The 25,410-nt window shown below is 41.9% G+C and overlaps 1 protein-coding gene across 7 annotated transcripts in view; it reads left to right on the top strand.

Moving 5' to 3' along the window:
* usp24 (ubiquitin specific peptidase 24) overlaps positions 1 to 24,035 on the top strand; it is a 37,545-nt gene extending 13,510 nt beyond the window's left edge. For 2 of the 7 annotated variants that reach the window (XM_034229712.1, XM_034229718.1), the window contains 47 exons: positions 33 to 109; positions 220 to 360; positions 664 to 717; positions 810 to 943; positions 1,090 to 1,156; positions 1,278 to 1,388; positions 2,501 to 2,599; positions 2,802 to 2,975; positions 3,057 to 3,142; positions 3,231 to 3,372; positions 3,556 to 3,705; positions 3,814 to 3,911; positions 4,052 to 4,147; positions 5,299 to 5,521; positions 5,616 to 5,778; positions 6,095 to 6,256; positions 6,421 to 6,491; positions 6,596 to 6,756; positions 6,838 to 6,899; positions 7,036 to 7,227; positions 7,320 to 7,434; positions 7,531 to 7,675; positions 7,775 to 7,894; positions 7,985 to 8,110; positions 8,734 to 8,832; positions 8,930 to 9,012; positions 9,108 to 9,249; positions 9,336 to 9,455; positions 9,552 to 9,766; positions 10,966 to 11,090; positions 11,273 to 11,414; positions 11,571 to 11,721; positions 14,990 to 15,085; positions 15,556 to 15,659; positions 15,749 to 15,862; positions 17,277 to 17,484; positions 17,587 to 17,676; positions 17,784 to 17,886; positions 17,983 to 18,101; positions 18,231 to 18,344; positions 18,869 to 18,934; positions 19,039 to 19,105; positions 19,303 to 19,381; positions 19,478 to 19,553; positions 19,774 to 19,860; positions 20,058 to 20,168; positions 20,593 to 24,035. In XM_034229712.1, coding sequence (XP_034085603.1) covers positions 33 to 109; positions 220 to 360; positions 664 to 717; positions 810 to 943; positions 1,090 to 1,156; positions 1,278 to 1,388; positions 2,501 to 2,599; positions 2,802 to 2,975; positions 3,057 to 3,142; positions 3,231 to 3,372; positions 3,556 to 3,705; positions 3,814 to 3,911; positions 4,052 to 4,147; positions 5,299 to 5,521; positions 5,616 to 5,778; positions 6,095 to 6,256; positions 6,421 to 6,491; positions 6,596 to 6,756; positions 6,838 to 6,899; positions 7,036 to 7,227; positions 7,320 to 7,434; positions 7,531 to 7,675; positions 7,775 to 7,894; positions 7,985 to 8,110; positions 8,734 to 8,832; positions 8,930 to 9,012; positions 9,108 to 9,249; positions 9,336 to 9,455; positions 9,552 to 9,766; positions 10,966 to 11,090; positions 11,273 to 11,414; positions 11,571 to 11,721; positions 14,990 to 15,085; positions 15,556 to 15,659; positions 15,749 to 15,862; positions 17,277 to 17,484; positions 17,587 to 17,676; positions 17,784 to 17,886; positions 17,983 to 18,101; positions 18,231 to 18,344; positions 18,869 to 18,934; positions 19,039 to 19,105; positions 19,303 to 19,381; positions 19,478 to 19,553; positions 19,774 to 19,860; positions 20,058 to 20,168; positions 20,593 to 20,655 — 5,543 coding nt within the window. In that variant the 3' untranslated portion in view covers positions 20,656 to 24,035. The remainder of the gene's footprint in view (positions 1 to 32; positions 110 to 219; positions 361 to 663; positions 718 to 809; positions 944 to 1,089; positions 1,157 to 1,277; positions 1,389 to 2,500; positions 2,600 to 2,801; positions 2,976 to 3,056; positions 3,143 to 3,230; positions 3,373 to 3,555; positions 3,706 to 3,813; positions 3,912 to 4,051; positions 4,148 to 5,298; positions 5,522 to 5,615; positions 5,779 to 6,094; positions 6,257 to 6,420; positions 6,492 to 6,595; positions 6,757 to 6,837; positions 6,900 to 7,035; positions 7,228 to 7,319; positions 7,435 to 7,530; positions 7,676 to 7,774; positions 7,895 to 7,984; positions 8,111 to 8,733; positions 8,833 to 8,929; positions 9,013 to 9,107; positions 9,250 to 9,335; positions 9,456 to 9,551; positions 9,767 to 10,965; positions 11,091 to 11,272; positions 11,415 to 11,570; positions 11,722 to 14,989; positions 15,086 to 15,555; positions 15,660 to 15,748; positions 15,863 to 17,276; positions 17,485 to 17,586; positions 17,677 to 17,783; positions 17,887 to 17,982; positions 18,102 to 18,230; positions 18,345 to 18,868; positions 18,935 to 19,038; positions 19,106 to 19,302; positions 19,382 to 19,477; positions 19,554 to 19,773; positions 19,861 to 20,057; positions 20,169 to 20,592) is intronic. The other 5 variants (XM_034229715.1, XM_034229713.1, XM_034229716.1 and 2 more) reach the window with 5 other exon arrangements.
* The last annotated feature ends 1,375 nt before the right edge of the window (positions 24,036 to 25,410 follow it).

The following is a 25,410-nucleotide window of genomic DNA, read 5'->3' on the forward strand; positions in this document are numbered from 1 at the left end:
ACAGCATTTAACCTGTTTTCTGTATTTCCCAGGTTTCAATCTGTTCAAGACCTTCTTTGAGAACGTGAATCTGTGTGACCATCGCCTCAAACGCCAGGGAACTCAGCTGGTCAGTCCTCCCTCACATTTAGTTTTTTCATGCAAGACTATTTTCCTTCTCAGTGAGCGTTGATATGCACTGACATGTATAGAGGTATAACACATCTGGTCTGATTTCAGTGTGTGGAGCGTCTTGACCTGGCAGGGATGGATTTTATCTGGCGCATCGCCATGGAAACCCCTGATGAAGAAATAGCCAATGAAGCAATCCAGCTAATTATCACATATAGCTACACCAACCTCAATCCCAAAATGAAGAAGGTCAGTATATGTGCGAGCGTATATACTCCTGAGGCTCACTCACTCTTATCGTATCATCCTCATGTGCGTCACCTCATTTGAGAATAACAGTGTATTTTAAGATGCTGCACGTCTTGTGTTAGCCATTATGGGACATCATTAAGCTCCTGATGCATAGGAGTATTTTGTGATATGTAGTGAAGCTTGAAAAGAACAAATACTGAACTACAGAACTCCAGTGTTAACACAATTATGATTTGGTTTGTTGTCTACCTTTTTTGAAACCTTAAAGCACATTCAATATTAACTTTTACTTCCTCACAGGATTCCGTGTCTTTGCACAAGAAGTTCATTGCTGATTGTTACAAGCGACTGGAGGTAAGAGGCAGAACATGTTGATTACTGTGCGGAGTGATTGTGCCCTTTCACAGTAATCAACACCTGAAAGCTCATTTCTGTTTCCCTCCCAGGCAGCAAGCTCGGCCCTCGGAGGGCCTACTTTGACACATGCTGTTACCAGGGCGACCAAGATGCTGACGGCCACTGCCATGCCGACTGTGGCCACATCTGTACAATCACCATCCAGGTACAGAGGGGGGTTTGGGTAAGAGCATAGTCACTTAAAACCTTTTTTAACCATGTTTGTGTACGATTGCTCCGATTCATTACAGAGAGTAAAATGATCCTGGGCTACTAAAACATTTTATTTTTCAGTTTTGTTGAAATGATTATGTTTTTATTAATCTGTAGATCCACTAAGCTGGTGATAATCGAAAGACTGCTGCTACTGGCTGAACGCTACGTCATCACTATAGAGGTATTCATCTTATTTGCTTTAAGGGTTTCATTATTAAAGGGTCTATTATGTTGACAGTAAATATGTTTGTTATATATGAGAAGCAAGGACATAGAGTTATTGTGTGTGTTTGTTTCTGTAGGATTTGTACTCAGTTCCTCGCACTATTCTACCTCACGGGGCCTCGTTCAATGGACACCCTGTCGCTCTTCACATCACCTACGAGTCAACCAAAGACACTTTCACCTTAGAGGTATTGTACAACTTTGTCTAGTAGGGCTCTACTGAATGGCTTTTGTTTATTTTTATAATCAAAATGTTGTTTGTAGTGTCTGAACAAAGCTTCAAATGTCTCATCTGTTGTTTTAACATCATGTGATGGAAATGATGGTACCAAAGCTTAATACAGTGTAAACCTAATGAAATGTAAACTGCTGTATTCTGAAAGTGTCATGTCAACGGTTTGACTGATTAGGTCAAATCCCTGGAGTGACCTTTGAATGTGTGTGAGTGATCAACAGATGTTTTTGCAAGGGGGTTTTATGACACTACAGGAAGGATGAGGGGAAAGAAGTTAGGATAAGGTGTTATCTGTATCCCTTTTGCTCTGTGTAGGGGGTGAGTTTTGCATACAGTGCCAGGGGGTCTCAGCTGGCCTAACCAAAGGTTGTTTGTAATGTAACTAAGCTTTCATGTCCTCCTATAAAGGAGAGACTGTTTCACTCAGAACAGTACGTCCTCTGTTGGAGGGGACGTCATACTTGGAAGTATAAAGAACCTTATTGCTTTTAATACGAATATTGTGTTGCTGTACGTTTGTTACCTTACTGATTATTCTCTCTAGACCACAGCTGATTTTAAAGCTGCTACGACAATCATCATCCTACAGAAATTATCCTCAAAGTCATCTTCAAGTGGTTCATCACATAAAATATTTGAATCTTTTTTAATAAGTCAACATAAATACATGTGAAGTTAAACAAATGTAATGTACTGTTAGATTGCTGCTAGACTGCCTTCTGGTGCATCTGGAAAAGGTTGAATGCCAGAAGGTATGGTTTAAAACACAAACGCTGGAGTTAGTGGATATGTTTGTGTCGGAAAACAATCACACGCAGACACCACTGGAATCTATTTCTACAAATAGCATTATGCTAATATTAGTCTAGCGTAATCTTTATCTGCAGCTGGACGGGGAAACATTACTGAGCGCTGCAGAGCATACAAATGTTGTTTTTTAAAATTAGAGTTTCTAATGTTGTGTTTGAACTATTTGCTACAGCCATATTTCCTAATGCCCTATAGTTCACCTTTGTCGTGTAGTTACATCTCCAGAAGAAATAATCGTGTGTGTGTGTCCTGCAGACGCACAGCAATGAGACAATAGGAAGTATCCGATGGAAGATATCTGAGCACTTGAGCTGTCCGGTGGATAATGTCCAGATCTTTGCTAACGACAGTGTGGTAAGTCTCAACGAGTCTGTTTGTGACAGGGACTCAGTGTCTCTTTTTTATTAAAAACACAATTGTATCTTTCATTCCTTCATTAAAGTATAGTGTTGTTCCCCTGCATCTACCGTGTGGCAGGGGAAACACAGCTTTGAACAACCTCAGTCCCTGTTTTTCTCTCACTCCGTCCCTTCACTGCTCCTCCTCCATGTTTTAGATGACCATGAACCGGGACCAGAAGCTGCTGTCCCAGCTGGGCTTCAATGACGAGCAAAGCCTCACTGTGAAGAGCTCGGGCACCGGCACCCCCTCTGGCAGCTCCGAGTCCTCGGCCTCGGCCTCCAGCAGCTCCAGCTCTGCAGTCTTCAACTCTGCCTACGCCTTGGAGCAGGTACCACATCAGACGTGACTGTGCAACTGTGGACACTCTCTGGTGTTCTTGCTTTTGACACACATGTTTTTCTGTCTCCAGGAGAAATCCCTGCCCGGTGTGGTGATGGCTTTAGTGTGTAATGTTTTCGAGATGCTTTACCAGCTGGCTAATCTAGATGAAACCAGGTGAGAGTGGTTCATTAACATACACCTTGTTGACAACAAGACAGACACAGACTGAATATTAATCAGTCAGTGTGTTTTTAATCTCCAGGATCACTCTTCGTGTGAGGAAGCTGCTGCTGCTGATTCCAACGGACCCAGAAGTGCAGGATGCTCTCGATAACTTTGTTCCCAAAGAGTCCAGCGTCTGGAGCCACCAGGTACATCAGACTGTGACGCGCTCAGGTCGTGTGGTAACTACCATGGCTTAACGTTCAAGCTCTCAGTTCTCTTTTTACATTCTTATTTTGCTTTTGCCTGTGTTTTAATCAATCTATATCCATCTTTCCTCATTTCTCTGCTTTACACATTCTTTCCTTCTCCATCATCCGTCATTGAATGATTTGCCTAAATCCCTTTATGTCTGCTTGATATAGAAGACACTGTTCCAGGGTACAGGCTCTCGCTCTCCGTCGATGTCCTCCAAGCAGCAGCACCAAGCGCCGAGTGCTGCATCCATCTTAGAGTCTCTCTTCAGGTCTTCTGCCCCGGGCATGTCCACCTTCAGAGTGCTGTACAACTTGGAGGTACATGCACACACAACATCATGCATCAAGCATTCTTTATCAACACATCACACACAAAAGATTAGTAGCTTAACATGTGTTTCCCTCTCTCTTCTCTCTCTGTCTCAGGTGTTGAGTTCAAAGCTCATGCCCACCTCTGATGATGAGATGGCCAAAACCAGCAGCAAGTCCTTCTGTGAGAACTTCCTTAAAGCAGGAGGCCTCAGGTAACGGAGTTCAACAGACCTGTTAATGAATAGTGTTGTGTATGTCTGGAGTTTGACACGTCAAACTGCGTCACATACTGATCCACATTTGCCACCTAGCGTAAGCTTTCATGTAATACTTCTCTGTGTTTCCTCTGCAGTCTGGTGGTGAATGTTATGCAGAGAGATTCCATCCCATCGGAGGTGGACTATGAGACCAGACAAGGAGTCTACTCAATCTGTCTTCAGTTGGCCAGGTACAAAATGCCTCACACACACAACAGGGTTTCCATTAGCCGGTAATTACCGGTTTTTATATGGTAACATTTATAAAAAAACGATAAATTCAAAACCTGCCGGTCAAAATGTCCGGTAATAATTAGGGATGCTCCGATCGATTGGCCGCCGATCATTACCGGCCGATATTCACTCTTAATAGTTTGATCGGTGCTCTCTATAAAGGCCGATCAGGAGAGCTGGAACCGATCGATTTGGACATAAACGCGAGTGAAGTGTAACCGGACGCGAGAGAGGGATCAGATCAGTTGCTGAGTCTGACTGAGACACGCAGCTCTGATCACCTGAAGCTCCGCCCACTGTTTAGAGAGAGAGAGAGAGAGACAGAGAGAATTATTCAAAGTTAATGTAAACTTTTGAATAATGTACTTCATCTACTATAAGTAGTTTGTTTGAATGTATTAATTTTGTTGTTTTTTGAAAAATGAATCTGAACTTTTCGATCTTTTACGATTTATAAACTGAAGCAATATAAAAATGAGCCCCATTAACTGAGTTTTAAACAGCATATCCGGTCATAGTGCGGTAATTGCCTGCTAACGGAAACTCTGCTACACAATTCTTTTTATTATTATTATTGAAACATGACCGGTAAGTTTCGAATTTGTCCGGTAAAATGTATTCTTTCCGGACATTTGACCGGCAAGAAAAAATCCTAGAGGAAACCCTGACACACACTGGGCTATATGTTTTGACTTAAGACAGAAAGTGCATAGCTTTGTATCTTACCAGAGTTAGCTTAGAGCTTACTTACATCTCTTGTCCCTGGGCAGAAAACAAATATTCCTCTCTGTAGAGAAAATGAATACTTTACTGTACAACAATGACAATATCATTAAGGCAGCACAACTATCCACAAGATATCACAGCATTGAGAATGAATTCCTGCATGGGTGCATAATTGGTTTGATTATAGTCATGATTTCTCCTAGAATCTCAAATCAGTGGAGCTACAGCAGCTTATATAACTTGATACTGAGCTTCTTGCTCTGATAGCGAAGAGCAGATCTGCCAAACTCACCTCTGTTGTTTGTCGTAATTGTCCTCTCATTATCTGAGTTCATGGCCACATACTGACTCAGACTTTATACTTATCTGTCTTTGTTTGCAGGTTTCTTCTGGTTGGGCAGAGCATGCCTGCAGCGCTGGATGATGATGTCATCAGAGATGGCGAGTCGCTGTCATCTCGTCCGTTTCGTAACGCTGGACGGGCCGGGCGACAGCTGTCTCTCTGTGGAACTCCAGAGAAGTCTTCTTACCGACAGATGTCGCTCTCTGAGCGCTCCTCCATCAGAGTGGAGGAGATCGTACCGGCCGCTCGTGTAGCTATTCAGGTGAAACACACTTGTTACCATGACAAACACACCATTCATTAAGCACCCACATTGATCTCGTTAACATTTACATATTTAATGTTCTCTTTTCCAGACCATGGAGGTGGGTGACTTCACTTCCACTGTGGCCTGTTTCATGCGTCTGACCTGGGCAGCTGCAGCCGGCCGATTGGACCTGGTCGGCAGCCCGCAGCCAATCAGAGAGACCCACAGCTCCCTTCTGCCGCAGGGAGTCCGCACCAGAGTCAGCAGTACAGGTGACAAAAAGCACCATTCCAATGTGATTGTATGTCCTTTTTTGTATTTTTGTATTTTGAAGCATAAAGGGACTACAACTCTCATTTTGTTTTTCAATCCTGTGTTGTAGGATAAAGGAACCCTATAACTGTGTAGCTCTTGTTACTATCTCAAATGTGCTTTATCATATAAGATGATGAATTGTTGTGGTGTCAACTAGATGTTTACAGTCATTAGGTTTTGTAATTTTTCCTGCACAACAAGCGTTCCCGTTAAGTCACAAACAAAAGCTAAAGATAATAAGTCTCTTTCTTTCTTTTCTTTGTCTGTTTGCAGGAAGTAACTGCAGCTCCAGCAGTGAAGGGGAGACCCCGCCAACAGCGTTGCATGCAGGGATATGTGTGAGACAGCAGTGTGTCTCAATTAAAGACACCATCATCGCCCGCGAGGCTCTGTCCCTGCTGGTCACCTGTCTGCAGTTACGCTGTCAGCAGCTATGTAAGTCTCATTTAGGAACTTGAATACACCACAAGCCTTTTCTTTTGATAATAGCTTTACATTTCCGCAAGTCCAGTGGAATAGTACTGTAGTTTAAGAGGTTGCTGTGTTTGCCAAACTTCTACAATAACACTAAATCCTCTGTTGGTTTTTTCTCTCTTCAGGTTCTTTTTACAACCTTCCCTCTGTCAATGATTTCATTATTGATGTTTTGCTGGGATCTCCCAGTGGAGAGGTAAACAACACCCTCCTTTCCTTAAATAGCCAGCAAAGAATAAATATATCCGTAACACTGCAGTGTGTGTTTACACTTGTGCTCTCTTTTCCTTTCTCTATCAGATCCGCCGGGTAGCTTGTGATCAGCTCTACACTCTGAGCCAGACCGACACCTCAGCCTTCGCGGAAGTCCAGAAGCCCAACCTGTTCCTGATCTCAGTCGTTCTCACTGCTCAGCTGCCGTTATGGAGTCCTACATCTATTATGAGAGGCGTCAACCAGAGGTAATCGAGCAAGAAACACTCGGAACATAAATCCCCGAAACTTCAGCAGAGGTCTTATGTTGACTTTGCTTTTCTTCTTAGGTTGCTGTCCCAATGCACTGAGTACTTTGACCTAAGATGTCAGCTTCTGGATGACCTAACCAGTAAGCCTTTCAATTTCCTTTTTGGTCACTTTTATCGATCAAACGGAGAGGTTATAGCCTCCTGTTTAAACAACTAAAGATCAGTGTATCATACAATCTCTGTCTTCCTTCCTCTGTCCCTCTCTGCCTCCTCCAGCCTCAGAGATGGAGGTGTTAAAAGTGAGCGCAGCCACCATGCTGGAGGACGAGATCTCTTGGCTGGACAACTTTGAGCCTAGTTGGAGCTCTGAGATGGAGACCAGCGAGGCGGACAACATCCTCCTGGCAGGACACCTCCGTCTCATCAAGACCCTGCTCTCCCTCTGCGGCAACGATAAGGAGCATCTCGGTGAGCACAGATAAATATCAGAACCCGTTCAACACTTTCTGGAAGATTATGAAATTGAGAACAGTAATATGTAATTTGACTCTTTTCTTTAGGTCAATCTCTGATTCAGCAGTTGTTGGATGACTTCCTGTTTCGAGCCTCGCGCATCATCATCAACAGTTCAAACCCCACCCCGTCCCCGGCCCCCAGCCACGACTTCCACCCAAAGTATATACATTATAATACATTATTTTATTCATCTTTTGGAGCAATGGAAAAAACACTGAAAACATTAACCTTTTGTCATGTTTGTGGTGTGTTCAGGTGCAGCACAGCCAGCAGCAGACTGGCGGCCTACGAGGTTCTGGTGATGCTCGCAGACAGCTCGCTCTCAAACCTCCGCCTGATCGTCAAAGAGCTCATGACCATGCACCACCAGTCTGATCCTTCCCTCTGCAAGGAGTTTGATGTAACACACCAGTTTGACTCATATTGATTACAATGATACTTTTCGGTGCATATTTTTTGATAAGAGATGAATTGAACTCCTCGTGCCTCTCTCTCTCAGTACCTCCCTCCAGTAGAGAGCCGCTCAGTGTCCGGGTTCGTTGGGTTGAAGAACGGCGGCGCCACATGTTACATGAACGCTGTGTTTCAGCAACTCTACATGCAGCCGGGTCTAGCCGAGGTACACATGTGCTCTTTATCCTCTGTATTCTGCTCTTTGACTTCCACACACTGGATCTAATAATACTGAATATGTCTGCTTGGTTTAAAGGCTTTCCTGTCCATCGAGGAAGACACAGATCAGCCGGAGGAGAGCGTCTTCTACCAGGTCCAGTCTTTGTTCGGCCACTTGATGGAGAGCAAACTGCAGTACTACATACCCGAGAACTTCTGGAAGGTAAGAGACACTTCAGATTGTAGTGCACTCACCCCGTCAACCTCAAGTGTAGCTGCACATATGTGGGAATTGTCATAAAGGTGCAAAGTCGAAATCTATTTACATGGGGAAGAAACATTTACCATTATTTGTATCCAGCTATAAGTGGGTTTATCTTATTGAGAACTGAGCCGTGTTCAGGTTATTTATTTGTACCCGTAGGTAGATTTTGTTTGCAGAGAAAAAGACAAGGGATCCATCCTGACACTAAAAACAAACACAAACAACAGACTCATCTCTAATAAAAGGACTAGTAAAAAGTACAAGTATACCCTGCTCAACCAAATCTCAAAATATTTTAGGAAGGAAAACACTAGTACAAACATGGACATTCAAAATTCATTATTAAATAAATAAATACAAATAGGCATCTGTGTGACACTCCTATGATGTGTTAATGTGTGCAATAGCTGCTGGGATAAAACTGTTTTTACACCGCTTCGTTCTACTCTTTGGGACAACTAACCTCCGGCCCGAAGGTTTATGATTGACTATATGTATATGTCCCTCTCAGCAATAAGAGTATAATAAATCACAAAACCATTGACTATTATCTAACTGCAAATGGGTTTTGCCTTTTTCAGATCTTCAAGATGTGGAACAAGGAGTTGTATGTACGAGAGCAGCAGGATGCTTACGAGTTCTTCACTAGCCTGGTGGATCAGCTTGACGAACATCTCAAGGTAAAACCCATGCCCATTACAGCAAATGAAAAAAACAATAGCTAGGTTCCTAATTAGTTATGATTATGTTATTAACAATGAGTCTCCTATCCACCAGAAAATGGGTCGGGAACAGATCTTCAAAAACACATTTCAAGGAATCTTCTCTGACCAAAAGATTTGCAAAGACTGTCCTCATCGGTGAGCAAGAATATTTGTTTATCAAAATGCAAAACTTTTTTTATTTTGAGACACACATAGGTGAGGTTTGACCTTTTTGATATTTTCCTCTGCAGATACGAGCGTGAAGAAACATTCATGGCGTTGAACCTCGGAGTGACGTCTTGTCAAAGCTTAGAGATCTCTTTGGACCAGTTTGTCAGAGGAGAGGTGCTGGAGGGCAGCAACGCCTACTACTGTGAGAAATGCAAGGAGAAGGTGTGTATAGTGCTCTACATATTATTTTGTTCAACCTCACTGATATCATGCGTATCTACAATGTTTGCATTTGTTCATCCGCACAGAGAACCACAGTGAAGAGGACATGTATCAAATCCCTGCCCAGCGTTCTCTGCATCCACCTCATGCGCTTCGGCTTCGACTGGGAGAGTGGACGCTCCATCAAATACGATGAGCAGATCAGGGTACGAAGCCTCAAATCTCACGTCACTAAGATGCTGTGCTTAAAGCAACTCAAATCCCAGAAATAATTTAAACAATCCTGTGTTATTGGTGCACAGTTCCCCTGGGTGTTGAACATGGAGCCGTACACCGTCTCTGGGATGGCCCGTCAGGACTGCAGCGGAGAGGCCAGCGAGAGTCGAGGCGACGGGACCTCAGGAGGGTCACCCCGAAAGAAAGTCACGATTTCTGAGAACTACGAACTCGTGGGAGTTGTCGTCCACAGCGGTCAGGCACATGCCGGTCACTATTACTCCTTCATTAAAGATAGACGGTAAGAGACACTGTATTTTTATTTATTTAACAGGGACAGTGCACATTAATCAACATTTCTGTAAATGTGCCAGTTAGCCAAGAGGCTATTTTTCATCTGTAGTCCCTGGACAGATTTTGTAAGTCAACCTAAAGACACATTTCATTACAAGTAAGTACAATCAAATAAAAACATGCAGTACTGGAAATCTTAATAAATAAACATAACAATAAAACAAAACAAAATGCTAAAACACCGGCAATGTAGACAGACAGTGGGTTGTAAGGTGCACAATTGTGTCAGTGTTGTGACTCCTCACTAACCAGGTTTTGAATTGAGATTTAAATAAACTAAATGTAGTCTGGTCTCTGATTGTAGATGGGATTGAGTTCCATTGCTTTTCCTGAGTGGAGTCAGAGGTTCCTTCACTTCTCCCTCATTTAATTGGCTTATATTATACATTCATAATAATAATAAATATTCTGAAAATCAAACACATGTATTGTATGATTTGCTTGTCAGAGTTACAGGCTGCGAAGTTCCCCGTTTGTATTTTCCAGCTCCTATTCCTACTTTACCAAAAATTCACCTAACCAGTGATTAGCTGAGCTCATTAGTCTGTTGCATCAGTTTTCCAGGCACGTTTTAGGGGACCTCCTTAGGGCACATGAATGCAGGATCAGACTTTGTGTGGGCTGTTCTGGTTTAGTGGGTAAGCAATGCATCTCCAGATGTCTGGCTCTGGAAGGCAGGGTTGCTCACTGGAGCGTTGGAACATAAAGGGACCACAGGAGCTAATATCTGGCAGCCCTGCTCTCGCTCACCCGTTTGTTCCTATCCCCGCGTAATACTACAACAAAGAGAGTTTGTAATAAGGACGCTGATGTCTTTCCAAATATGTAGTCATTGAGACTTGTTGTAGAGCTCCTTTCAAATTCTGTTATCATTGATGTCAGTAGATTCCAATTTAAGTTGAAAGGTTTTGTTTTGTAGTTTGCAATGAAAATCTTATTTCCCAGGCAACTTCATCAGTCTAATAAACAATAAACTTACATAAAAAAAGACAAACAATCTTCCACTAAAAGAGTGAAAGTGACAATATTAAGAGATCTGTGTGTGTTGAGGCTGAACCTGGACATCACACAATGGTCCTGCAATATGTTGACCAGGTATATCATATGCTCCATTTAAAATCCTCTTCATTTGTCCTTATCTCTTAGTGGCAGCGCTCGTGGACGTTGGTACAAGTTCAACGACAACGTGGTGGAGGAGTTCGATATGAATGACGAAACTTTGGAGTATGAGTGCTTTGGGGGAGAGTACCGTCCCAAAGTGTACGACCAATGTAAGTAACATCTGACATCTAAAGCACTTAACCTAAACCTCCCATGTATACATGTTCAAGACATATTATTACTTTGATTTGAATGGCTTTAAAATGTGTTCTGATGACACTAAATGATGTAAATTTGTTAAACTCATGAGGCACACAAGTCACCTTGATGTTTTTGTGTGTGTGTGTTACAGCTAACCCATACCCTGATGTGCGGAGGAGATACTGGAACGCCTACATGTTGTTCTATCAGAAGATCAGCGACCAGAACTCGCCCGTCCTGCCCAAGAAAAGCAGAGTCAGCATCATGAGGCAAGAGGCTGAGGACCTTACACTGTGAGTGAACCTCACACGTAATACTTTACTCATTTTAGAATAGAAAAACATTTATATATTAGTTACGATATTTAGAATCAGCATTAGGAACATTCCCAGAAAATGTCACCAGTGCACAACCTCGTACTAACCAGCCTGTTTCTCTTTATTTTCCAGTTCTGCCCCGTCCTCCCCTGATGTTTCTCCACAGTCCTCTCCTCGACCCCCCAGGGCCAACAACGACCGCCTCACCATCCTCACCCGCCTGGTCCGCAAGGGAGAGAAAAAGGGACTGTTTGTAGAGAAGATGCCCGCCAGCATTTATCAGGTAAAGGCCTCAAGATATAACAAACAGGGTTCGTACGGTCATTGAAAACCTGGAAAAGTCATGGAAATTCAAAATGCAAATTCCAGGCCCTGGAAAAGTTATGGAAAACAATATTTTTCCCAAAGTTTTGGAAAAGTCATGGAAATGTAACTAAAGTTGCGTCAAATATAATATACATTTTATCTAATCGCCGAAATAATCTGCTGTCGCGAGCTGTTGTGTGCCATCATGACGCACATGGTGTTATTTTTTAATATATGAAGCGCGAGCTGTGTGCTCGAGTCTTCCTGCCTGTCGGGCCGGCTGAACTCTGCTGCTCCGGGATGAGGGTCAGCTACATTAGCTACGGTGCGTTCGTTAACTGTGCGGAGTCACTGTGGCACAGACTGAGCCGCTGGTGAACAGCTGTTAGAACGGGCCGTTCAGGTGTTCAGAGCAGAGCGGCAGAGCGTGATGTGAACTGAAACGTTTTTCTGTCGCAATATCATTTAAGGAATCGTTGAGCTAGCTAGCTAGCATACATTGTCACTATCTGCTAACGTTAGCTTTAGCCTTCGTTTTCTAATAGTTTTTTTTCATAGGCTATAAACGGAGGTGGTATAAGTAGATATTGTGCTAGAGTAAAAGTAGAAGTACTCAGATCTTGTACTTTAGTAGAAGTACTCAGATGTTGTTCTTAAAAGTAGAAGTACTCAGATCTTGTACTTGAGTAAAAGTAGAAGTACTCAGGTCTTGTACTTTAGTAGAAGTACTCAGATGTTGTTCTTAAAAGTAGAAGTACTCAGATCTTGTACTTGAGTAAAAGTAGAAGTACTCAGGTCTTGTACTTGAGTAAAAGTAGAAGTACTCAGGTCTTGTACTTGAGTAAAAGTAGAAGTACTCAGGTCTTGTACTTGAGTTAAAGTAGAAGTACTCGGATAAGTAAAAGTACTCAGATCTTGTACTCGAGTAGAAGTACTCAGATCTTGTACTTTAGTAGAAGTACTCAGATCTTGTACTTTAGTAGAAGTGGAAGTACTCAGATCTTGTACTTAATAAAAGTATAGTACTCAGATGTTGTACTTGAGTAAAAGTAGAAGTACTCAGATCTTGTACTTGAGTAAATGTAGAAGTACTCAGATATTGTACTTGAGTAAAAGTAGAAGTACTCAGGTCTTGTACTTGAGTAAAATTAGAAGTACTCAGATCTTGTACTTGAGTAGAAGTAGAAGTACTCTGATCTTGTAGTAGAAGTACTCAGATCTTGTACTTGAGTAAAAGTAGAAGTACCAGAGTGTAGGAATACTCTGTTACAGTAAAGGTCCTGCATTCAAAATGTTACTCAAGTAAAAGTACAAAAGTATTATCATCAAAATATAGTTAAAGTAGCGACAGTAAAAGTAGTCATTGTGCAGATTGGTCCATTTCAGAATAATATATATGATATGTTTTATAATGATTGATCATGAAAGTGTTCTCAAAGTTGGTAAAGGTGCAGCTAGTTTGAATGACTTTGTATACTGCAGGGTAGCTGGTGGATTTACTCCAGGTGGAACTAAAGTCTGATTTAACACTTGATTATATTTCACATCATTCATCCACATCTGTAAAGTAACTAAAGATATTAAATACATGTAGTGGAGGAAAAGTACACCATGTACCTCTGAACTATAGTGGAGTAGAAGTACACCATGTACCTCTGAACTGTAGTGGAGTCGAAGTACACCATGTACCTCTGAACTGTAGAGGAGTAGAAGTACACCATGTACCTCTGAACTGTAGAGGAGTAGAAGTACACCATGTACCTCTGAACTGTAGAGGAGTAGAAGTACACCATGTACCTCTGAACTGTAGAGGAGTAGAAGTACAAAGTAGCAAAACATTGAAATACTTAAATAAAGTACAAGTATCTCAAAATTGTACCCAAGTACAGTACTTGTTGAGTTTATGAACGTAGTTACTTTACACCAGATGCCATAAAGATAGAAAGACTAAGCCTTGCACAGAGGCATGAAAATACATTTTCAAAATGCTCAACAGTGCTGCCAAAATTATAAACTGACTGCTACACAATTAAAATAAATGCTTTTATATATTTCTACTAGATGTGACTCTTTGGCGTTTCTGTTATTATTAACACTGCTGCTTTAGTTGTTCTGACTGCTAAAATCATCTGTTATTCCTCATTTTAAAGCCGATATTCCGTGGGGTCGGGGGGCTCGGATCCTTGTCACCTTTTCCATACCTGATGAGTTTGCATCCCTGACTACAGTTGCTTTAGCGTGTAGAAGCTAGTAAGCCTACTATTTGATTTGTTTTAGGTAGGCACAACATGTTTCATATGCAGACCTTATTTTCCTGTTCCATGTTAAAATAAACCATTTTCAGTGGTAATTTTTTTTTGGTCATGGAAAATGAGGTGAAGGTCATTGAGAAGTCATGGAAAAGTCATTGAAAATCATTGGTGAAAAAGTGTATGAACCCTGAACAAAGAGGTCTTAAAGGGGACCTATCATGCAAAATGCACTTTTTGATGTCTCTTTTACATAAAGATGTGTCCCCGGTGCGTCGGGGAACTCACGCAGCGTCAGAAAACAAAACCCTCTCTCTTTTCCTCCGTACCCAAATCTCTAAAAACGGGGCTACAACGGAGCTGATCCAGATTTGCGTCCGATATGACGTAATATCGGAAATGTAGGCTGGCTTTACACCCACGGCCCTATCAGAAACGTTGCTATCAGAAACAATGCCCGACTGTTTTGGACGTAATATGGTCGGTGCATGTTTACATTAGCATCGCTAACACTCAGAGCTAACCTGTACTGGAGAGCATGTGTGTGAAGAAGCAGGAAATAAAAAGGAACTCACCTTGTGGTAACCGGCAAGAGAGAAAGCCTTTGAGCTCCATACTGTTTCAGAAATAATCCATGATAGGTGTTTCATCACCGCAGTATTTAGTTTAGACAGTAGCTGCCGGGGGTTCCGCATGAGCTCAGCCCCCTCCTTTTTTATTTTGTATCAATTTTTTTATACAAGCTTTATACATAAAATCAGCACTTTTGAAACAGGAAGTGAAATAGAGGGATATGAGGCATGGCTAGAATGGGTGATCTGTTTGGTATTTTGAGCAAAACACTTCATAGACATGTTTTTTATATATTTGTATATATCTGAGACCTATGCTATTGCCTAAAAATAGCATGATAGGTGACCTTTAACATTTGTTCTGTTAGTAATAGGTGGAGAATTAGCTGGAGAGGAAACTGAAAATCTCTGTTTGTTTGTGCAGATGGTGAGAGATGAGAATCTTAAGTTCATGAAGAACAGAGACGTCTACAACAGCGACTACTTCAACTTCACTCTCTCCCTGGCCTCCGTCAACGCAGTATGTACCGTTTGTGTTTGTCATGTGCTTCGACTGTTTGGGTTTCATTTTCTTTTTGTGTACACTTGCAAAGTAGAGCCACACAGGGAGCTTGATCTATACAGCAAGCATTTTAGTCATTAGTATTATCTTACGTTTTCTCCTTTTGCAGTTCTTCTTGAAGTAAATGCAACTCATACATCTTCTTTCTCATACCATATATCTGTCACTTTTTGACCGTCTTACTTACGAAGTAATCGTTAGATTTTTAAGACCATAAATAGTATGTTTCTTTTGGTTTTTTTCGTCCACCATAAATACTTAATTTTAATTAACCACACACTGTGAGTGGAGACTTGTTAGGAAGGGACCACACTGGTACCAAGGAAATTGATCATTTATTTGCAGTCTAACTAAATGATACAACCGTTTATTATAGTAAAATTGAGTTGCAGCAATCAGTGTCTTACATGTTTGTGTGTGCGTTACAGACGAAGCTGAAGCATGCGGACTACCAGCCCATGGCCAAAGAGAGTCTTAAGCTGGCGGTTCACTTCCTCTTTCACACCTACCTGCACACCAAAAAGAAACTCCGGTATGTACCCACATGCAGCCTCACCGCAGTAATGAACATCTGTCATACGCAGCAATGTAACCCCTTGATTGAATATGTGTGTCCTGCAGCGTGGACACAGAGGAGTGGATGGCCACAGTGGAGGTGTTGCTGACTAAGAGCAGCGAAGCCTGTCAGTGGATGGCGCAGTACCTGGTGGGGCCGGAGGGACGAGAGATCACCAGGTCGGTGCTTGTTGACACACACACACACACACACACACACACGTTGAATACTAGGACTGTACCAAATGTACTTTTTTTACATTAGAGGCATTCGTTCAAGTTTTTTGAGAAATGTTTAAGTGTCTTTTTTCATGTTTTATGAAGTCATTGTTTTTGTCATTTATTTAACTGCTAGACCTCCTGGCTTCCTTTGTGCACTGACTTTTTTTTTTTAAATGAATTGAAGCATAATATTTTGTCAGATAAAAACAGTTTAGTGGAATTAATAAATACATTTTGGCTTCATAACACTTTATATTTTCAAGTTATTGTAAAGGTTCAATTTGCACTTTCAAACCTACCATAATATGCGTTATTCACCCACCCACAAACCTCCAACTTTATATTGAATTCACTGTAAAACTGCAAATTACGACCCCATTATAATTCTTTGAATGCCAGCTTTAGTGAAAAAGGGCATACAAAGTGCAGTTTTCTGTCCTGCTCCGCAATTTTTAGCTTTTAGAATCACAATAAAAAAGTATAAATGACGAGATTTGAGCTCGGCAACTTAAAAGACAGTGCAGTGACAGTTGCCCCGACATAAAGCTTAGATGCGTGTGCCTGTGGGTGCCTTGGTTTAATCACTGCAGCAGTTTGTAGCAGTCCTTGAGAAATGCGATACTACAGACTTGGCAGCTCACAGTGCTGCTCCCTCACTCCAATCAATGCTCATTGAACTCTCTGACCTTAGTCACATTATTCCACCCTCATAAGCAGCGAGAACATACTTACAAGTCCATTCAATCTCTATAGTATGTTCACATACACACACCACCTGAGAGTGTCTTTAAAGCTTGTATTGCATTTGCGCTGACAGTGGGAATATTATAAATGTGTGAGTGCATGTTGCTCACTGACTGGATGCTGATTGGCAAAAAAAAGTCCCTTGGTATTATGTGATGTAAACATTTGGCCCCAGAGGAAGGTGTGTGTTTTCAAAGGTGTTGTCTCCTCTTTGTTTAGGCATGAGTGATCATATGGCCCTCATACATTATTAGATTTTGCACATCGAACATTTGGACAGCCGTACATCCGGCCCCCGAAACGCCCCAACATATGGATTACAGCATTGTGTTTCATTAAATAAAAGCACGTGTTTTTTTTGGAAATAATTACATTTATCTTTTTCCAATAAATTAATATTCTGGGAACAAGCAAAGTCAGCAAACAATCCTACACTTCCACCAATGGACTATAGATTACCTTATATTATTATAATAATAATAATAATAATAATACTACTAGTATAAGTGTAGCCAAATATTTGCAACGGTGTAAAATTTGCTGATTTAAAAATAAATATACACAGGATAAAAAGGCCACTTTCCATGCTAATTAACAGCGATTATGTATTGTTATATCTTCCCCTCAGGGTCTGTCTGTTGGAGTGCAGTGTGAGGGAGGTGAGGGTGGTGTTCGCCTCCATCCTTGAGAAGACTCTGGAGTGCTCACTTCACTTTGGAGACCCGGGAGCGGACAACTTAATGGACACTCTGCTCTCCTTATTGGACAAAGACGTTCCTGAGAATGTGAAGAACTGCGCTCAGTACTTTGGTCTCTTCAGTAACTTTGCTCAAAGGGTAAAAAACCATCAACGAATCAGTAGACTTGTCTGCAGTCTTTATCAGTGCTGACACATTGAGTTAAATGACATTGTGCTTTATCTTTCTGTTCTCTCTCAGGGATGCGGTCCTTGTCAGCTGTTGTTGAAACACTCAGCTTACCGCCGGATGCTCATCTTCCTGCTGGGACCCAACAGGCAAAACAACCAGGTACAACTGAAGCAAGAACAAATATACAAAATGACAGTCATTACCAACAGCCCTACTAACTACTGTGAATGCAACTTATACAAAATGGTCTCCACGTTTCTTCACAGAACCGGCGCTGGAGTCCCGCTCAGGCTCGGGAGTTTCTTCACCTCCACAACACGCTGGCCTTCATCACACTACACTCTGACCTCGACCCCCAGCGGACGCATCGTGAGACATTTCAATCAAATCTTGAAAGTCACAGGGTTTTTGTACGATCCAGTTCTCAGTCTGATCCTCACCTCTCCCCCCTGTTGTCCTGCGTAGCTCCAGAAGGGTCTAAGCTGCGTGTGAGCTGCATCCCGTCCTCGACCCAGCTGCTGCCGCTCAACGCAGACATCCAGGCCTCTCTCTTCACTCCAGAGGGACAGCCTTACCTTCTCGAGGTAAAGTACACATTTAAAACTTGTTTAGGCATTCTTCTCAATCAGGGATATAGAAGAATCACAAAAACCCAAATGGGGGTTTAAGAAGCTCAGAAGGTCTTTGATGTTTTTCTTTTAAAATATTTCCAGGTGATGTTTGCCATGCGGGAGCTGTCCGGGCCGCTGTCCCTCCTGATCGAGATGGTGACCTACATTTCGTACTGTAACGAGCCTTTCTCCCTGGGTGTGCTGCAGCTGCTAAAGGTAAACTTTAACATGCTAAGCTTCAAATGTTGGTCTTATCTTTGAAACTGTCTCAGAACTAATGACCTGTACCCGTTCATAACCATCTTTGGTTCCCCTCCAGACCCCAAGTACAATGTTAGGACTGAAGCCCAATGTAATTTCACTGAAATGGGAAGACTCAGATCCAACTACCTTTACTCACTTGAATGAAGATGTACTATTTCCCTGTATTGAAAATACTTGTCACGGGTCTCCTCAAAGACTTTGAATAAGTATGGAATCTCTTCTTTACCACATTAAAGAGAAAATCCAACGTTTTCATTCAAAGTAAAAAGTCATAATTAGCCGTGTTTGCTTAAAACAGCTCTTGTTCATTTTTACAAATGCATATCCAATAGCCTACTATGTGTTCCCGCTATTTTCATCTTGTGTTTTGATTTATTTAACAGTTTTTTTTTATCAATTCTTGTTATTTTGTAATGTTCTTAAATGTTGTTAGTATTCTCTATTATAATTCCTTCTGAATATGTTGTGTCTCGTAGTCCCAGCTGGAGACTGCCCCCCCTCATGAACTGAAGAACGTTTTCCAGATGCTGCAGGAGCTACTGGTGAGTGACGCTCACCGGTTGACTCTGTAACCCTTCACCTATTTGTAAAATCTGATTGCTTTAATGAACAGGTTTCCTAACATCATTTCAATCTTTCAAATCAGGTAATGGAAGACCCTCTGCAAACCCAGAGACTCAAGTATGCATTTGAGTCAGAGAAAGGCCTTTTAGGTATGTTTGTTGTTTCTCTAATACCCACAGCTGGGACATCAATGGAGTAAAAAAACGTTCTACAATATAATACTGTTCTTTTAAACATTGTTAGTTAACTGCCATGCATATTGTCAACATCTTCTGATTTTGTGTGTGTGTGTGTTACATGAATGTATTGATTGTTAAAAATCTAACAGAGTGCTTTTTCTTCCCAGCTTTGATGCACCAGAGCAACAACGTGGACAGCCGACGCTGCTACCAGTGTGTGAAGTTCCTGGTCACATTAGCCCAGAAGTGAGTTCATCTCAGGGCCAGAAGTATAGAGGTGTAGTCTTAGATACATTTGAATGATTCAGTCAATGTCAAATCTTATTTTCAATGTCCCACTAGGTGTGCTCCAGCCAAAGATTACTTCAAGGACTTGTCTGGTCACTGGAGCTGGGCGGTGCAGTGGCTGCAGAAAAAGGCAAGCTTCTCTCAGAAATATGTTTGGTATTTTTTAGGCATTTTTGCGCTAACTAGTGAATGTAGATATCCTTCTGAAACGATGGGAGAGAGATACTTTTAGATAACTATTCAAGCAAATTGAAATCATGGCTTTTATATTCAAAATACTTTCAAATTAGTTGACATAAGTGAATAAATACCATGTGCTCATTTTTAAATCATATTTCTCCTGCCCTCAGATGACTGAACATTACTGGACTCCACAGAGCAACGTCTCCAACGAGACATCCACTAACAAAACCTTCCAGCGCACTATCTCTGCACAGGTACACACACACACACACACACACACACACACACACACACACACACATACACACACACACATATACATACTTAATCAGCATGACATGATCCCCCGTAGTTCCTCCACCTCCCTACACAAACCCACCCTGTCACTTGGTCTTGACATTCTCTTCTGCTCTCAACTTGTCTGTGTTATTGTGTGTATTCATCTCTGCAGGACACCTTGGCCTATGCCACGGCATTGTTAAACGAGAAGGAGCAGTCCGGCAGCAGCAACGGCTCAGACGGCAGCCCGGCAAACGAAAACGCCGACCGCAGCCTCCGACAGGTAGCCCTCAGCACAGCCAGCTTCTTAACATGACTCATCGTATTATGGCAGCTCGTGCTCAGTTCACGCAGCCAAAAAGGAGAAGAATGGAACAAAAATGGAACATCTCTGCAGTTTCTTTCAAAAGCCGTAAAGGCAGTTTGTTACCTCCTACGGTGGTTAATAATGGTGGATTATAAACGGCTTCATTATTCTGATGACTCCTGCTGTTCCTGACAGGAAGCCCACACAACTCAGCGCTTTCAGACTCACTCTGGCACTGACAGGAATACTCCAGATAATCAGAGTGCTGTATAGAATAATAATAGAATAATCTCGCTGTCACTGCTAGATATTCCACCATTTGTTCCTTTTCCTTCTAAAAAAAACCCACGACATTTCTTTCTTTGTTCTCATATATTTGTTGTATCTGTCTCTCCCACAGGGGTCAGAGTCTCCCATGATGCTCGGCGATTCGAAGAGCGATCTAGAAGACGTGGACCCGTAGCTCGGCCCCCCCGCAGGAGAGGCCTCCGATGGAGAGGTGGCACAGCTCCGGGCAGCCGACTGAAAGGGCTGCACTTTGCCTCTGATTGGTCGGGACATTTGGGACTCCAACCACAAGCCAATCGGAACACTAATTCTCTTGGTCGCTACAGCAACGAAGGAGCTATGAATAAATCATAAATTACTTCCTTTCAGAGCAGCCAAGGCGACGATGGAGATGCATTATCTTTAAGGGCAGCAGAGTTGATTATGGGGGAAAGTAGAAAAAGAAAAAACCTTCCTCGGTCACGCGGATGACTTCAGTTTATCCTTTTATTCATTCATTCACTCAGAATGACAGCAAGGTGGAGGATGGGTTTGGGTTGTGTTTTAACAATTTTCTGCTCATATTTGCCAATGTATCTACATAGACATATTCATATTGTAAAGATTTGTTCCATAGATGTACTTTCCAGTGTAAGATAATATTTTAAAGTCTCCTGTGCTCTTCTCCACAGCCATGCAATTTGCGAAAGGTCACGTTAACGGCTCTAGAGGAACGTACAGACGTACAGTAACCCCTCTACACACGAGCACTTGGGGGGGGGTTGGGGTTAAGTATGCACTTTATAGTCCAGCCCAGTCTATTGTGATGTACAGCTGAACTGGTCACTTCCTCTAGAGCCTCGTCGCCATTGTGTCCTCTTCTTCTTGCTTTTAACAACTTATATTTTCAGTGCCACTTATGCCGACACATGGAAGCCCTGATAGCTTTGCGTGACTTAACCATTCACCAGGGCCGCAGTACAGGGCTCTGTCCCATAAACAGGACACGGCCTCATCACATCTTTAAAAAATGCAGTGCCATGGTCCGCACTCTTCCTCTGTTCACGTCGTCTCGCTGTCAGGCAGCCCCATGTGCTGGAATTTTATTATTTTTATCGCTGTTTTTTATTTTCGTTGCCATTTTTCTTTGACTCCGGATGCATTGAATATTGGAGAGGATGTTTAGGGACTCAAGCCTTATGCAAGAAAAAGCTGATCTGGAAGTGCACAGATCAGTGGTGGTGGGCCGTCAGTGCCGACTGAGGGGAAGCTCAGGAGCATGTTTTCTTTTGAGGTGCCACGGTTACACACATGATAGAACTTGTGAAAACCATGCAAACGTGTGTCACTCATTCACTCCGCTCACGAACACAAAGAGCAGGTCCTTATCGCATCACTGTTACCTCTGCTTTATCAGGTTTGATTATTTTTTTGTCTTTTTCAATGGTGTTTTTCTTTTTTTGCTTGGCCTTTTGTTTGCTTTTGTCTACCTTTTGGAAACACACACACACAGAGGAGCTGAACCCAAATGTAGCTCTAGTTTCACAGCGGAACAGCACCAGTGAATCCATCGTCCCTGCCCCCAGTCATCGGGAGACTTGAAGTGCCTTAACCTTTCGATCTCTCCCCCCGTCCCACCTCCGAAAACTCTTATCACATCTCTGAGGAGGTGGGTCAACATCTGCTCCACCTGACCACGACACCCAACCAGTGTCCATGTGGTCAGATAGTCTCGCTATAGGAGTACAACAGGGCTTCTTCATCCCCATTAGACCCAAAATAAGACAGGGAAAATGTCCTCTGTGTGTTGTGACAAAGGATTGTAGAAATGTAACTGTTGATCCTGTGTGTATGGGGGGGGGGGGTGTAAGTTTGACCCTAATAAAAGAGGGTCAAGAGGACAGGGTTTTGGTGATGGTAAAATGCTGCTTCTTTTCACTCTGCACTCGAGCAGAGACACTTTGTAGATACAGATTTATGCTAGGTAGTTTTAAAGAAGCCACATGTTCACTGAAACGTTCTGAAGACATGAGCCTAAACTAGCTTAGCGGATTAGCTCTCAGCTTTAACAGGTCAATGTTTACAGTGTGAGAATCTATCAAGCAATCATTCAAAACCGTTTTTCTGTTGGGAGTCATCACGTGATCAATCCACTGAGGCTCTGTGCGTCCTCAGAGCCTGAGAAGAGGCTGTTTTATCCCCTCCACACCCCATCCGGCCCATTACCCTCTCTCTAGATGTGAATGTCACGTCGTGCTGTCTCTCGGCACGTTTGCATGTGTGGCAGTAAGTGGTGGTGAAGTTTGTCTTTTTTGTGTGACAGATAAAAAACAGCCCCCCCCCCCTCCACATGTGTTATTTGGTCATTAGCACTCACTTTCACATCATTGGCCCCTTCTCTGTCTGATGGAGCTGCATGCAGTCTGTGCCAAGAGATACATGGCAACATGAGCCACATTCAGCCAACAGCGTCTCCTACGTTTTCCCCACTGCTACATCACCACAACTACTTAAAAAGAAAAAAAACTTCCAAACAATCGTTGTTTTAATCCTGGGATGCAGGGCGTGGAAGGGATTGGCATCTGTACGGGTTTTTTACTGTCATTCGATTTTGAGACTTCACTTCTGCCATCGCAGGATTCTGTAATGCATGTTAAAACTCAGTTTTAATTTGTACATCAGAGTTTGAATAAGGGGAAATTTGATATAAAATAAACTGGAATGCACAACCTTTTGTAAACATTGTTTTTATGTATGTTTACACCTTGTCACATTACAAAATGTAGGTGCACCTTGAGGGTTTTGTTTTTGTTACCTTTTCATGTTGATTTCTGTAGCATATTCTGGTTTGATACAGCAGACAATGAATAGACCTTTTTTATTGAAGACTTTTGACATCACAGGTGATGATGATTTAATGAATTACTGCTGAATTATTTGAACCACTTCAGTATTAAGATCCTGTTGTACTGTTATTAATAGAGCAGTTTCATTAGTACACCTGTGCTGTTCCTCAATGATAACTCAAATAATGTGCTGTGAAAAAGTAATATTGGGCTGATATATATATATATAGGTGAGCTCCACTTTAAGAATAAACCCAGCTTAATGTGGTGGCTTTTGTTTTTGTAGAGAATAATCTAATCTGATGAGACATAAATCATGACGCGTTGTATCACCTTAGCAATTATGAAACCACATCTCCTGTGCCAATCAAACTTCAATCCACTCATGCTCTGCGGTGCTCTCCATGTGACATCTTTAAATCAAAGTCCTTTGAGTGTGCTTGGTTTAAATGGCATTGTGTTTTTCACTTTATTTTATTCACTTCACATAAATGCAGTTTATTCAAGCATTCAAGACAGCTGTTTAATTGTTTTGTGGGAACACACAGAGAGAGCAGAAGATATCCGGCTCATCATTATTCAAGCTGCTAATAGGGCAGATTATTACCCACAATCCTGCTGCTGCCTGATTTTCACCTACACTCAGAACTGTCAACACTATTACGTGTGTGAAAATGTTTGCTGCACTGATGGATATTTCAGCCCTGATTTGACTAAACTACTGAGCGTCCGTGTGTGTCAACTGTCTTTTAATATGAGTTTTTCACAAAGACATTCTGACATGACTGTAGGAAAATCCCGGCTGTAAATAATAAAATGAATGATGACTGAATTACATTTCAGCTGCTTTAGTCCAGGGCCCTGATACTGTCATGTCTTACTGGGACTCTGAATATAAGATGACCTTTGTTAATGTCTGCTGTGAAAAAGAGGTATTACTTGATTACCCTCTGGTTAGATAATGTGTATTGCCTCTACTTCTACTACCTCTACTAAATGTTACCGCCTCAGTGGAAGACCAATCAATGTTGTTGCAAATATAGTCGACTGAAGCAATAAATTCCATCGGTAAATGGAATTTATTTATCGGTAAATCTGAGTAGGCCGCTTCAAAATGTAATGTTTCTCCTGAATCCAGATTGTCTTTTGAAGTAACGGCATAGCCGTGGGAACATCGTTTCAAATGGGGGGGTGCTGTGGGGATGACACCAGGGACGGTTTTGACCAATTTGCTGCCCGAGGCAAGATTTTAGCTGGCAATGAAAAACCTCTACAAAAGACCACTACACTACAAACAGAGAAACGTATTGATATGGTGGACAGCTTATGTAAAAAGGCTTCAAATGTATTTAGTATTGCATGAACATGTTTTAATTGAGGGGTGGACTTCACATCCTCTAGGGGGGTACGGGGGTGTCCCCCCGGGAAGATTTTTTTTTAACATTTTAAAGTAAAATGCTTCAATCTGGTGCACTTTGAGCGCCCAATTACTAGAGACTGATCTAGGGGATACAACTCTAAAACACCCATATGAAAAAGATCGGTTTGCATTTTAATAATCAAATAAGTATGTGAACATAACCGATAACAAATACATATAGGCTAACTTGTTTTATTGTTGTGGTTCATTTATATCTTATTTTATCAGTTAACATTTATTTATTTATGCATATTTTTAAATCTCTCCAGTTTTAAACAATATTTTTGGTTTACTGTCCTATAGTATACATTGGAATGCTTTCAAACCTGTTTTTATTTATCCAAATAATTATAAAGGAGTGCCTTGGAAATATTTGTTTACATAAATTGTGATCAAAACGTTTGAGACCCACTGAGACAACTTAGACTAAAGTGAACTATCTAAACACTCAAAGAGTCCTTTACCTCACTGAGCCTCTCAGTCTGACAGGACAGCTCTCCCTCCACATTATTGTAGAAACAGCTTCTTATATCCGTTAGCGCAGCAGAAGCTAACAACATTCCCCGCCACCCGTGCACCCTCTCTCTCTCTCTCTCTCTCTCTCTCTCTCTGACTCACACACGCTGGCTGTGAGCTGCGGGCGCCTGATAAGCCAACATCCCCCACTTACAGCGCCCATCGTACG

The sequence above is a fragment of the Gymnodraco acuticeps genome, unplaced genomic scaffold, assembly GCF_902827175.1.
Source record: "Gymnodraco acuticeps unplaced genomic scaffold, fGymAcu1.1, whole genome shotgun sequence".
NCBI classification, from domain to species: Eukaryota; Metazoa; Chordata; class Actinopteri; order Perciformes; family Bathydraconidae; genus Gymnodraco; species Gymnodraco acuticeps.